The sequence below is a fragment of the Echinops telfairi genome, unplaced genomic scaffold, assembly GCF_000313985.2.
Source record: "Echinops telfairi isolate 266 unplaced genomic scaffold, ASM31398v2 ScPeMD7_3533;HRSCAF=4204_0, whole genome shotgun sequence".
NCBI classification, from domain to species: Eukaryota; Metazoa; Chordata; class Mammalia; order Afrosoricida; family Tenrecidae; genus Echinops; species Echinops telfairi.
In genome coordinates this window covers 49909478-49923655 of record NW_022107431.1, presented here as the reverse complement: position 1 = coordinate 49923655, position 14178 = coordinate 49909478, and the positions used below count along the sequence as shown (strand labels likewise).

The window sequence follows — 14178 nt, the reverse complement described above, 5'->3', positions numbered from 1 at the left end:
AAATTATTATTTTATCATGTCTTGTACCGACGCTGTCTCCCTTCACCCACTTTTCTGTTGTTTTCCCCCTGGGAGGGGGTTATAGGTTGATCATTGTGATCAGTTCCTCCTTACTCTCCCCACCCCCTTCCCTTCCTCTCCTAGTATGGCTGTTCTCATTATTGGTCCTGAGGGGTTTATCTGTCCTGGATTCCCTGTGTTGCAAGTTCTCTTAACCTCTATCCTATATATTTTTCTTTCAACTTTTAAATATAAAACCGCAAACCTCAAATTTAATATGAAATTATTTTTAGTACTAAACCTTAGTGTCGCTATTCTAAAAGGCTTGGATTAATGCATTTGCCACTATAGGTATTTTTTTGTGGATTTTTAAGGATGTTGTCTTATTTCTATTTAGAATTAAACCTCAGTGAACTATCCATTCTTTGTTACTGAGTTTTACTGATTATCATAATAATCTCTTAATCATTCTTTCTTTTGCAAATCATTTGCTTTAATCCTCCCTCAACAAATAACCATTGTGCGTACAGCCGGGCCATGTCACTCACTCCTTTGGGTGCATACTTTCAGTGATAGCACATTTCTTGTTGAAGGAAGGTGCTTTTTACCTTAATAGGGAAGTTCACGATTTGTACAATTGTGTTTCATCTTTACCTTTCAAAAATTACCTTCGGCAACGTTTCTTGACAGTTACGTCAAGTTGCAGATAAATAGAATAGCCTATTTTAACTCTTTTGGGTCCACATTCTCCTGGCTTCATACTTGGATCAGTGCAGGTCCTTTAAGAAGCACAGGTAGCCTACTGGATGATTCTGCTGATGAGAAATTTAGGAATATTTGATAGTGCACAGAATTTTCAGGAGAGTTAGACTTACGGCTAAGCTTCCAAATAATTTGCATTAAATCACAACAGAAGACTGCCATTTTTCTGCCCCACCAAGCAGTAGAGGAAACCACTAGTGTGCCCCACAGCTGCCGTCTCTTGGCTAGGCCCTTGAGTTCTCAACCTTTAAGGGGATCCCGCTGCTGTTGTCATCTGTGGGATGCCTAATTAGCCACACACAAAAAAAAAGAAAAAAGAAAAGGTGCTCTACACAGAGCCTGTTTTTCTCATTTGACTCACTTCCAAACCCAAATCTGAATATATGCTTCTGCATCGTCATTGCAAAGTATGTTGGGAACTTGAGATCTGAAGTTTATTTTAGGAGGTTGGAGTCATAATGTGGAAAATTTCCCGAGTATAAAAAGATTCTGCAGAAGCGTATAAGCAGCGCTGTGTGTAATAAATATCCACGGTCATACTTTTGCTGTTTTATTCTATTTGTAATGCTTTCCCCGTTTCATCTCCAGGCGAGTAAGCTCTGTGCAGTCACCAGTGGAAATTCTGTGTTTCGGAAGTATTCCACTTACTTTTTTCTCTTCTGAATTTTCTCAGGGCTTTATGAACTCCTGCACACACACATTACTGAATCCATTGAGAATCCATTGAAAGCACCCAGCTCACATCTATGTATGTCCTTAAGTAAGAGGCAACTATGATTAAAGGAATGTACAGCACATGCAAAAGTTAACTCTGCTGCTCTCCTCCTGTCTCTACTTGTCCTCACAGTGCTGCCCCTTTCTAGATTGGCCCCTTACCTCATAATCTTTGTTTTTAATGTATATTTGATGATAATTTGATAATTGTTGGCTAGTTTATTGAGCATAGAGACCTTTATTTATCATTTGAACACCCCTTTAGCTAACTAAAACTAATGCTTTCTGTAGAATATAATTCGCTGACTGGATGTAAGTTTTACAACTTGGTGATTTAATGAATGTGTAGAGGAAGGTAGTACTCAGAGTCCAAGAGCTCTAGCTTGGTAATTATGCCATTAATGGCGTCAAGCTCTGAGAATGGGAATGTAGGAACCACTTTGTTTTCACAAATATGTTGCTAGAAGCCTGCCTCCTCCTTCTTCGTGACTGCAAGAACACCTTTATCCATATTTCCACTTTGAGTGAGCATGTGGTGAGGTGTTGAAAATATGCAGAATGGACAGAGATTTCCACAATTCAAGAAAGACCGAAAAATACTGTTTGCTGACAGAATTGTGTCTGAGCTTTCAAAGCTACATTGTAAATAAGACTTTCATTCAGGGAGGTGCATTTTTCCATGAAATATAAACTGCTTTGGGGGCATCTTTTCATTTGTAAACAGATAATAATGGACATAGCTTTAATTGTATATCCATACTTGGAAAATAATTGTTGAAAATGTTTGACCTATTTGTAATATATGAAGGGAATAATAATGATTTTTAAGTCTCATTTGAGAAAGCACGTCTAAAAACGTGCTGGGAAGCCATATTCTTTGTATTGGAATTATTCATTTGACCCAATTTCTTTCTTTCCCCCCATTTCTGTTAATTGAAATTAATTTGGCAATTTCTTCTCTTTCTAGATCATTCAACCTCAAGTGGCACGTTATCCTTTAGGCCCAGTCGGTCATTGGTTACCCTTCCTACTGCCCATGTGATGCCCTCCAACGCCAGCACTTCCCGACACAGGGACTCTTTGACACCCGATGGCTCAAAATGGAGCAAGAGCCTCGTGCAAACCATGGGAAGTCGCAGTCGGGAGGAGCAGGACTCTTCACTAGACATGAAGGACATCCGGCCCATCCGGAAATGGTCATCTTTATCCAAACTCACTGCCCCAGCTAACTGCAGTCAACATGGCTTGGCACACACAGAAGAGTCCCGGATTGGCTTGGAAAAGACAGGGAGGAGCAAGGTGTTACCTTCGCAATTAAGGACTCTTGGGCCTACCAGCTTCCATGATAGTTTGGAAATGCTTACACTAGAGGACAAAGAAGTCAATAAAAAACGGTCATCCACTATCGACTGTAAATATAAATATGAAAGCTGTAGCAAAGAGGATTTTAGAGCCTTTCCCTCCACACTTAGGAGACAAACTTTAGATATGACATACAGTGCCTTACCTGAAAGCAAGCCCATTATGACAACTTCAGGGGCTTTTGAACCTCCAAAATATTTAATACTTGGTCAACAGGCAGTAGGTGGGGTTCCCATTCAGCCTTCTGTGAGGACGCAAATGTGGCTTACAGAGCAGTTGCGGACAAATCCTTTGGAATGTAGAGCTACAGAGGACTCTTACAGTTTAGCTCCTTGGCAACAGCAGCAAATTGAAGAGTTTAGACCAGGGAGTGAAACACCGATGCAGGTAAGGATCAAACTCTAGTGCTTGCTTCCCTCTAGTGGATATTATGAGTACAACAACTTGGAAGTGAGTCACTTGTCTCTCACAGTAAACCTGTCACATGGGGTTGTTTTTGCCTTCCCTTTGCTCTTTCCTTTCCTCTCCAAGTTCATAAACACAAATGTTGAAAACTTGAAAGGTACTGAATTAATAAATAAATCTTACAGGTAGTTGAGACTGATTAACTTGAAAAACTTCAACTCTTACACCAAACTCGTCCCCCCCCCCTTAATTTGTTGGTCACAGTAAACAAGACCAGTCAGTCTAAAGGCCCTGGAACAGAAACAGAGACGCTATCATGGCACAGTAGGAAGAATAGCATAGAATGTCACATAGTATTCCTGGTCCTGTCAGACCACAGCCTGTTGTGGACTTCCTGCGGCCTCAGTTTCTCCGTCTGTAAGCTGAGAAGGAGGAGCCAATCAGTTGTAAAGTTTTCATCATGGATGCTTTGTATCTGGGTGAAATATGAGCTCATTTTAAAGAAGGAAACAAGGTCAAGCTATTTTGGTTATTCATTTAAAGAAAATGTTTGTGGTGATCTGATGCGTAAAGAAAAGAGTATATCTTCTAAGGGGGCTAGTGACTGTCATATACATTTGGATTTTTTCTTCATTGGAAAATGCTTTTTTGAAAGCTCATTACCTAGTTTATTTTAAAAAGAAACTTTATAATTAGTTGAAGGTGTACCTAGCGGATCCTAAGTTTTACGTTTCACAAATGAAACACATTTTATCTCAGCGCATCCCCTGCACCCCCTCAGTGTGCCCTCACACGTCCTCTTCACACCGTCTTCCCTCTTGCATTCCTCCACCTCCTCTCCTCCCTCTGCACTGCCTGTGGTCAGTGTTGCCCTTTTGATCTTAAGTGGTTGAGTATTCAAACGAGGGGGTGAGCTCCGTACCAGACCTGAAGGGTGACTAGACCTGAAGGGTCCCACCAATCTCTCTAAGACCAGTTTCGCTCCACGGATTTCTCCCACTCAATCGAGGACCTCCAGCTGTGCACTTTTTTAGGACACTTGGTAGTGATAGCCAGGCACCATCTGGTTCTTCTTGTGTAAAGCTTGTGGACACGGCTGTTTGTGTGGCCCATTCGACCTTTGGACTAAATTGTTTCCGTGTGTCTTTCAGTGTGCATCCCTTTTCTTTCCTCTGGACACCTTAGGTGGCTGCTCAGGAGTGTTCAAGACCCCCATCTCTATACCCTACTAGGACGTAGAACACTGTTTTGGTGAACTATGTTGTGCCACTTGATCTTGGTGTTCCCTGAGACTTTAGTTCTGGGTAACCACCTCCCCACCCCCAGGCCCAGTGACTCCCACTGCCAAGGTGTTTGATTATGTCTGAGAACTTTTTATAACTTTGGGCCCCATATGCTTCACCACATTTGTGGATGTATTTAAAGGTCAGTACACATATCCTTTGGTAAGCCTAGATGTGTATTTGTGGGTCTATTCCCACTTTCCACCCCATACCATTTCAACCTGTATGTCTATCTGTGGGGGAAGGTCAGATGCGCAGGCATTCCCTCCCCTGAGGGAATCAGTTGCCAGACTGCTGTCTCATCCCTCCACAGGGGTGGTCCCCCTCCCTCCATCAGCGTCAATTTGTTTTTTATTTAATACTACAAATGGCGCTCGACGTGTGGCAATGAGTTATATATCCCATGTAAAAATTGTACGGCCCCACCGGAATGTAGAGTGAATCTGAAAATTGTGTGAAGATCCGGTGTGGGGATTGGCAGATAAGTAGTGTAAATATTGAATGAGTATTTTAAAGAGAACAATGGGGCAAGGTAAAAGTAAACCTGAAACGTATGGTACTAAGCTCATCTACTTACTGAAAAGACAGAGTGTAAAAGTAACGAAGAAAAAGATGCAGTGTTTTCTAAAAGTAGTAAAAAGGTATAATCCATGGTTCCCGGAGGAAGGAACTTTCAATCTAGAGACCTGGGAGGAGGTCATTGTTAACTTAAAGGAAGCACACAGAGATGGGGAGAGTATCTCTATGGATTATTTAATACTACATCTATCCAAGTATAGACTACTACTATTGTATGGTTCTGTATGTAATAGTAACTGCCTCTCTGTCTTTAACTCTTGTAAACCTCCTAGTGCCTTCCCTGCCTCTATCATTTTTATGCCAGCCTTCCTCTGGTTGTGTGTTGCCTTCCAAGCCTGTGACTTACCCTTTCCGCCCTCCCCTCTTGCCTCTGGTACCATCAAAGAACGTTTCTTTCAGGATGAAAATCTTTCCTGGACTTTTAAAAATAGTAGACTTATACAATATTTGTCCTCTTGTGATTAAGTTTACTAGCGCCAGACCCACCAAGTTCATCCATGTTTAGAAGTGTTTCCCAGATTCATCGTTAATTAACATCGTATATTCCATCATGTCTATGTACCAACGTTTGTTTATCCGTTCTTCCACCCATGAGCTTTTAGGTTGTATCCATCTCTTGCTATTGTGAATGGTGCTGTGATGGACTTGGGTGTGTCTGTGTCTATTCACGTCACGACTCTTATTTCTCTAGGAGAAATAGTAGGAGGTTTGTTGGGCCTTAGGGCATTTCTGTTTCCAGCGTTTCCAGGAAGCGTCATACTGTTTAGTTTTACAGTCTTACCAGCAGAGGGTTCTAGTTACTCCACATCCTTCCCACCATGTTTTCTTCCTTCTTTTCTTCTTCTTCACTTTATCATTAATGCTGGGATGAGAAGATAGCTCATTGTTTTGCATATGTCTAATGGTTAATTATCAGAAGCATTTCTTCATTATGTTTATTGGTGGCCTGAATATAGACTCTGGTGAAGTGTCCACGTCTTCTGCTCACTTTTTAATTGGATTGTCTTTTGCGGTGTTGCAGTTTCCTAAAGCTTTAGAGATTAGTCCCCAAATTGCCAAAGTTCTTTTCTCAGTGTGTGGGCTTTCTTTTTCCTCTTTGGGTGGAATCTTCTGATGCACAAAAATGTCTAAGAAGGTTCCAGCCATCTGATTGTTTCTGTGTGTGTGTCCATTATGTCTGACAGAGTATTATGCCATGTGTAAGGGCCCCTAAGTCTGTCTCTGGCTTTTCATGGACGATGTTTACAGTTTCAGGCTTTACATTTAGGTCTCTGATCCATCTTGATTTTGTATTTTTTATGTGGTACCTAAGCATTTTTAATGGGAGAAAGCGGAAGCTTTCTACCCCTGTAAAGAGCTACCGTCCTGGAAATCCACAGGGTCAGGTCGAGTTGGGAGCCTTTCAAAACTGAAACAAGTAGCTATAAGATTTTTTAAGCTATAGAATTTTAATGTCCTGCTAACTTTTTATTTTGAACAGTTTTCTGAAGTAACAATTCTATCAAAATTTCAAATTTTCCCTAGAGTAAAAATTTAAGCGTCAGTATTCACATATTCAAAAAACAGTAAAAAACATTGAAAAGGAATGTAAGAAAGGATAAGAAGATCACTTCTGTAGGAACCTCATGAAACTGAGTACAGCCCCCAAATGAACTTCCAGTTTAAAGTGCTACATTCATCAGAGAACAGACCCTGTGTTACTTGGACCTTTGGACACAGCCCTTAACATCTTTGTTATGTCTGCTTAAGCCACATGGAAACGGAAGCATTAGATGTCTGACTTGCAGATCAGAAATGAGCAGTTTAATCATATTGTGAGTTATCAATTCACGTGACAGAAAGGTAGGAAAAATTTCTCTAATGAGATCACTTTTTAGCTCTCAAATGCTTGGGTAAGATAACTCTGGAAACTGGGCAGGTTTAAAAGAATACATGCAAATTTGCTGAGGAGTTCTGGTGGCATAGTGGTTATGAGTTTGGCTACTAACCCTAAGGTCAGCAGTTCAAATCTGCCAGCTGCTCTGAGGGAAAAAGATGGGGCTTTCCCTGCCCAGAAAGCGTGACAGTCTCAGAAACTCACAGGGACAGTGCTGCCCTGTCCTGTAGGGTTGCTGAGTCAGCACTGATGCATTGGCAGCGAATTTTTTTGTTTTGGAACGAATTTAAATATTCTTTCTCATTCTGCTTGTAAACAAAGTTTTCCCTAACCTGAAATCAATGCTAGAGAATCAGGTAAGGAGGCTGGGGATGTAGTCAGAAGCACACTTATTTTTTAAATCTTCTGCTCGGTGCGTGGTAGAGGGAGGAGAGGGACAAAATGTGCTGTTCTCGGAAGCCCTACTGTGTGTCTGTGCGCGTGGGTTGGTCTCTTGATGGAACTTGGTTTTGGAATAGAAGAATGAAGCCAACCGCAGAAAACCCACTCTGCAGTCGCAACATTTAAAGGACTCCTTCATTTCTACTTCTCATTTGAGCTACAATGAACAAAGTCTGAAATAGTGAAGTAGCAGCTCTACTTAACACTTACGTTACCTGTTTCTTAGATGTCTGTAAAATATTCATTTCCTTTGAGCTTTACTCAAAGGGCTAAGCTCTCATAAGGATCAGCCCATCTGGTTGTGAGATGTGTGTCATTTTCAGACACAACTGCTAAACTCTCATGATGTACAGCAACTCTTTTTCAATCAAGAAAGGAGTTTGACTGAAAGTGTAGATCAAATAACACCGTAGATTTCCATAGAACTTTGTAGCTGTTGTGTTACTGAGTCAGAATCGGCTTGGTGGTAGGGGATGTAGTTCTTACAGTATTCCTTCATTTCCTCCTGGAATAGGTTACTGCTGTGCCGGGGAAGTTTTGCCTCTTAGGATTCAGTCCAGATCATTCTGGAGCCAAGCCTCCCAGTTTTATATCAGTGATGTTCCTTGCTTTCCGTGGGTTCCTGCTAAGTCAGCTACTGTGCAAGTAGCTCTCAAGTATTCCCTGTGCAAATGAAGGGAAGTGTCTGTGTCTTACTTCCATGTGTGTCATCTCGTGCTATTCGCCGCTGTCCCTCCCACCTCTGCCACTTTCTGGGTGAGACTGTGGCAGCAAACAACAGAAACATAGTACAATCTTTTTTTTTTTTTTGGCGGCGTGGGGTGGGGTGCAGGCTGTGTGTGTGTAGGGACTTCCCTTTCCATATGTTCTCTGTTCCATTCCTTTGTGTATGATTTTTTCCCCAAGAAGGTGTATGCACAGCAGTCAGTACCACTGGCTTCCTACGAAACCCACATGGAGATCCCAGCCAGATAGGAGAGAAAAAGTGGGCTCTTTATTGACTTCATTGTTTCATTTTTCTCATGCTTTTCTCATCTCTTGGGTGTTTTTAGAACTGAGTTGCATTCATTTGAAAGAAGAGGATACAATCTTGTGCTTTTAAGTCGTAGAGAGCATCTAATAATTTTAGCATAATGTATTTATTTGAAAATTTATCTTAGGTAAATAAAAAATATAAATCAGGAGTTTTGTAAAATGACTTAAAATTAACTGAGTTTTTAATCTAACATGAAATAAGAATGGAAAATTTCCCATTTATGACTTGGGGCTATTGTAGATATTCTGCTAAGTCATCTGAGAAGAAACAGTTTTCATTTATTGTTTTACACCATTTGTCTCAGTTGTCTTGTTTGGGGGGTGATCTTCCAGCTGCTGTGAGCTAGATGAGTACTATGACAGTCTCAATAAGTAGGATGTAATAGAATGGCACAGTCATATTTATTTATTTCTGTGTGCTTGTTTGGATACATAAAATGTTTCTTCCATGTTTTCATCTTTATAGCATGCCAACTTTAAAAAAAAAAACGGTATTGGTATGTAAGTTTTAGACTTTTTAAAGTGTGTTGTTACGTAATAGAAAACGATCTTTCTCGAGTATTTACCCATTTCTCTTTTTGCCACCAAACCCCAAAACAATCGGGGCTGTTAATTTTTAGTTAATAACAAATCCATTGTATTGTGTAGTCTGCCCCCTTGTGTCCATATGATGAATATGTCATTTTATTTGGGGAGAAGAACCAAAAACAACTTGTAAAGTCAAAACTACTTGTAATTAGATTTTTATATAGTCATATTAACAATACGAGTGTATTACAGAACAATTCCATTGTGCTCAAGAACATGCATTCTCATGAGTGATACTGATAATTTGCATTAACAGTGTTCCTTTTTTAACCAAGTAAAATATAAAAGGCCACAATGAACATTTAAAAATTATTTTAATATACTTTAAATTAAGATTAGCATTTATTCTAAAGTAGAAATTATTTGAGCATTTGGTATTTAAAATTCTTTAAATGCTTTTATGATCTTAACTCTTTGTACATCAGGAGAAACTGAAGTTTTAAGTCCCATTTAAAGAATGACTTTTGCTCTATACCATAATCTGAGTAATAGTATTCTATACGCCTCAAAATAGAAGGTTGAAATTTCTATCAGATGATAAGAAAAAAATCCCAAAAATATCTATTTCATTATACTGAGGAAAGACCCACAAAATCACAGTTAATAATAGTTTGGACAGATGTTGTAATGAACAGTGAAATAAAAAAGGAAACTATTTCAAATGTCCTATTTATTTTGAAGGTCAATTTATCTACTATAGAGTTACGTGACTTTTTTTTCTCCCTTGGGTGATTGCGGAGCAAAGTGACATTATTTACAAGCTCTCCAGGTTTGGTTAGTGGTTTGTTAATTAGCTGGAGGCTTTGCTTAAAAACCACCATCACCAACAAAAAACCTCCCAACAACCCATTTCCCTCTTTCTTTACATTAATGAGCAAAGACCACTGTGCTTCCCTTCTCGAGGACATCTCTTGCCATCAGGGAATTTAAGAGCAGTGCTTCCATCAGTATTTAGTTAGCAACATTTATCTAGAAACCAAGATCAGCATTGATGTTTCAATTGTTTCAGTAACCATATTTTAGAATACAACATGGTAAATCATACATTATCTACTCCTTTGTTAAATGATATTAGTAACATGTTTTGAACTGCCATGAAAGGTTGTTAGATTATAGTGGTAAAGAGGTGTAGTCTTAATTTTAAACGGAGTCAACTGCTTAATATTGTGGAATATATTTTTCCAAGACCAATTTTTATTTAGTGCTCATTTTATTAGTTGTGGGGAGAAGTTTTCAAATAATGCGGCAGAAATTTGTAAAGGAAGAAAAGAATTACAGATTTGGATTGTTGGGTCAAAATTAAGCCGAATTATAGAATGGCCTATGAAATAGGTAGTTTTTTTGAATATATATTTGTTTGTTAAACCCATTCACTTGTGGCATTTTGGGTATATCTGTACTAGATAACTAAGACAATATAATTTGGAGTGAAAAAATCTATCTTTTTTAATAGAACAAAGAAAGGTATGTGAGAAGTAATGATAAAACTGCAATCTACCAGCCTGGGATGTGACAATATATTCAACAGCCTTTTCATTTGAAACTATATTACTGTCTTCTCAGATAAATATTTAGGTAGGTATTTATCATCTAGTCAATAGTTCAGGAAAATAGCTGTTGTTTTATCAGCTATCATCAAAACCAAACCCACTGTTGAGTAGACTGACTCATAGCAACCTTATGGAAGCAGCCTGCCACAGTTTTCTCCAGGGTGGGTTCGAAACCTACCTTTCCTTTCAGGTAGCAGTTGAGGGCTTAACCACTGCATTGCCAGGTCTTGGAACTATAAACAACACCTGGGCCAAAAGCTATCATTTTAAAATGTACTCAAATAATTTGTTAATAACTTGAGTGAGAATGCAAAAAAAGAAAAAAGAAGCTTTTTGATGCTTGAAGTTAATAGATTTTTTTCTGTCATTGGAAGTCTTCATTCTTTTCTCTTCTTAGACTGAGGTTGGTATAAATGATGATCCATAACATCATTCTTAAATTCTACGCTTTCATGGCATGTTATATGTGGTAACTCAGATAATCAACAGTAGTGCTTTAAATTAAGCTTAGAGTCTATTAAATTATTAGTAATTTTGGCTAATCAAACTCAGATATTAAATTACTACCAGTTCACATTTGTTGATTATAAAATCTAGGGAGAACAGATTTATGGTTTACCTACATGTACTATAGTTCTTCTTTGGAAAATTATTCAGGAGGAATTTTATTTATGCAAGAGTACAGTTTTACTTTTTCCTACTTGATTCTTATAGAGCTTTGTGGTCGTATAGGTAAATAATACAACTTCTATTTTAGAATGGAAGCACTACTAAAGGTTATTCTTAATAATGAGACTTTATTTGTATTGTTATTTTGTCCTTTGTTGAAGACTTGAACAATTATTATGAAGGTGTTTTATTATGTGACATAATTTCTGTGTGTTCCGCACAGTGAAGTTAATACAGAATATCCGAAGTGAACTTGATAGCAGTGCAGTTTCAAAGCTCAGTACCTACTCTATCCTCGGGAAAGATTTGGGACAGAACCTTACAAGTCATGGCAAGGATATAAATAGTGACATTATGCACACTTACATAATAGTCATTTTACAGTTAGTTTTTGCAGTCAAAGCACTGATCATATTTACAAGCTCCAGCAGGTGAGTACCTTTGCTGGCGATTTGTTTTGGTCTGACTCTTGACCTCCTCACAAAGAAATTCTTCCATGCAGAAAGCGGTCTGTTACCCAGTGTTGTTTCCCTCTTCCTGGGACGACTGACCGGAAAGTGACGTGGTGACGGTGTATTGGAGGTTGCAGTGGGACTTCAGAGAAGCATCACAATAATGCAGATCAGGAGGAGGCATATTAAGATGAGACAGAAGTTGATAAATAGGTTCTGGAGATTTTGACGTGCTTGTTGAGGCATTTCAATGGTTGAAGCTCTTCTTATAGCAGAGCGAGTGAGGTATTGGACTTTCTCCATGACTCTGGAAGGCTGGGCGTGTGAAGGTCAAGGGAAAGACAAGCTCGCTGTCAAATGTGAGACCGCTATCGTCTTTGGGTAGCCTGGAATATAAAAAGTCAGCAGATGACGATCACATGTGCAAGCTGAGCATGTAAAACACCATTTTGTGTTAATTCAAGATGAGATAATCTTCAAAATGATTTGTCTACATCGCACCAAATGTTTCTGTATTCTTTATCTCTGTCTGTCTGTCTCTCTCAGAAGCTGGCTTTTGTCGTTGCTGTATTTGAGGATGGTGTACTTGAAGTATAGTAACTTCAGTCTTTGCCTTCACTCCTGCTACTGACTAGAAGTGTAGTTTGGTGTGGAGTAAACTTGTTTTGGACATACTTAACTTGTAGTTTCTGAAAGCCTGTTTGTGAGTATAGATGGTGGTTAGTATATTAATAGCGAGCTCCCGAGTAAACAGCATAAAACATATTAAGAATGGCTATCCAGGATGTTGATTTAGATCTCAAATAAAAGTTAAAATCCAAAATGTTTATCAGAAATATAGATTAAAGTTAATTGCGGTCTCCCTGTTTGTGATACAATCGCTTTAATAGATGGCTGTTTTTCACGACATGTTAGAAGGACTTGATATTAAGTTGAAGAGTATCCAACTCAGAAGGCGCAGTAACGGGTTGTCATCCTGTCGCTGTAGCCAGGCCAGCCCTGCAGACGGTGCCCTGGCCCTTGTCTTCCTTCAGAACTCTCACAGCTTTCGCTTTCACAGCACCTAAGCTTTGTTCACTAATAACACAGAACAAGACAACAACTTAAGACATGTAACAGGTCCTTACAGAAAACTTAGAGCTTAAAAAAAAATAACTGTAAACTAACTGCCCAAGTATAATGACTATTAAGCATTTGGGGATATTTTATTGTTAATCCAAACTCATCACTTTTGGAATTAGAAAAGTTAGTGATGGAATAAAAATTAACTAAGTAACTTCTTAGAGCTAATGGCTGTTGACATTTGGTGATGATGTACCATTGTTAGTCATGACATGATTACCTTGTTCCAGCTGCCAAATATTGCTGCTTCATTTTCTCCCTAGTCTATGTCTCACGTGAGCACCCATCCCCAACTGTTAGTCCCATTCCTGAGAGAGGCAGACTAATGCTAAGGAAAATAGAGGGGGAGTGCTGAAAGAATGGGAAAAGGGAACATAAGTGTGCATGCATTGTGTATGTGCATATATGTGGTGTATGTACAAACATGCACATACATCTCACAACCAAATAGTATTTGGCATGTCATTTTACTAAGAAATCGTGTTTTATATGGTGAGTAGCTACTGTGGTTTTAGTACTTCATCTTGGCGCTCTGTTGTATTTTGAATTGTATATAGATCGGGTTTTCAATTGTCTTGAGACGCTGACCTTCTTCTTAGTATTTGAGAGTTCCAAACCAGCCAACTTGTATCAAACCTTAGTTTCTTAAGGAATTGACAGTGTTTTTTCCTGGTATACATTCTTTTTTTATGGCTTAATATTAAAATTTATTAGAGGACACTTTGTTGAAACAAAGTCAGGAATCATAGTTCTTGCCATCTGGTAGCAAAAATAGCTTTAGTTTTCCAACATCTCTTTTATAATTCCAGAGCTTGAGGTCAGTATTCATTGATGAGATAAAAGAACTTTCATTCATGTTCCTGAATTTTATAATAAAATACAAAAGTTCTGTAATTTGAGAAATAGAGTTATTTGTTCTGTCTCTAAATTGCCAACACAAATAATGAATTAAATGTATTTTCTTCATTTGATATCTTGAGTTTTGGACATAATAGTTAGACATTACATGTTTGCTAATGTGTGGGGATAAGGGAGGAGGGGTTCCCCACAAAACATCACAGGTCCAGTAGGTGCAGTTGCACAGCGATTAATAAGTAAAGATTATAGTAAAGTCATAGAGAGCATGAGAGTTAAAGGATGGAGTCAAGTAATGGAGTCAGATACAATTCATGGTAGCGTTGTTCACCTCAGCCCCGCTTGGTGGTCCTCGTGGGGGGAACCCGGCTACAAGAGCAGGAACAGCCTCAGGGACTGAGAACCGGGGAGCCTCCAGGCCCCCAAGAGCTGGAGAGAGCTCTCGGGTCCTGGGAGCCGGAGAGAGCCCCTTCTTCTTTTTTTTT

At 39.0% G+C, this 14178-nt stretch overlaps 2 protein-coding genes across 2 annotated transcripts in view; one reads left to right on the top strand and one right to left on the bottom strand.

Annotated features, from left to right (window-relative positions):
* Window positions 1-14178, top strand: part of CEP85L (centrosomal protein 85 like) — a 115694-nt gene that overhangs the window by 25246 nt on the left and 76270 nt on the right. Inside the window, exon 3 of the mRNA XM_004702030.2 lies at window positions 2444-3225. Coding sequence (XP_004702087.2) covers window positions 2444-3225 — 782 coding nt within the window. The remainder of the gene's footprint in view (window positions 1-2443; window positions 3226-14178) is intronic.
* PLN (phospholamban) overlaps window positions 9173-14178 on the bottom strand; it is a 14144-nt gene continuing 9138 nt past the window's right edge. The window contains exon 2 of the mRNA XM_045294564.1: window positions 9173-12102. Coding sequence (XP_045150499.1) covers window positions 11861-12019 — 159 coding nt within the window. The 5' untranslated portion in view covers window positions 12020-12102 and the 3' untranslated portion in view covers window positions 9173-11860. The remainder of the gene's footprint in view (window positions 12103-14178) is intronic.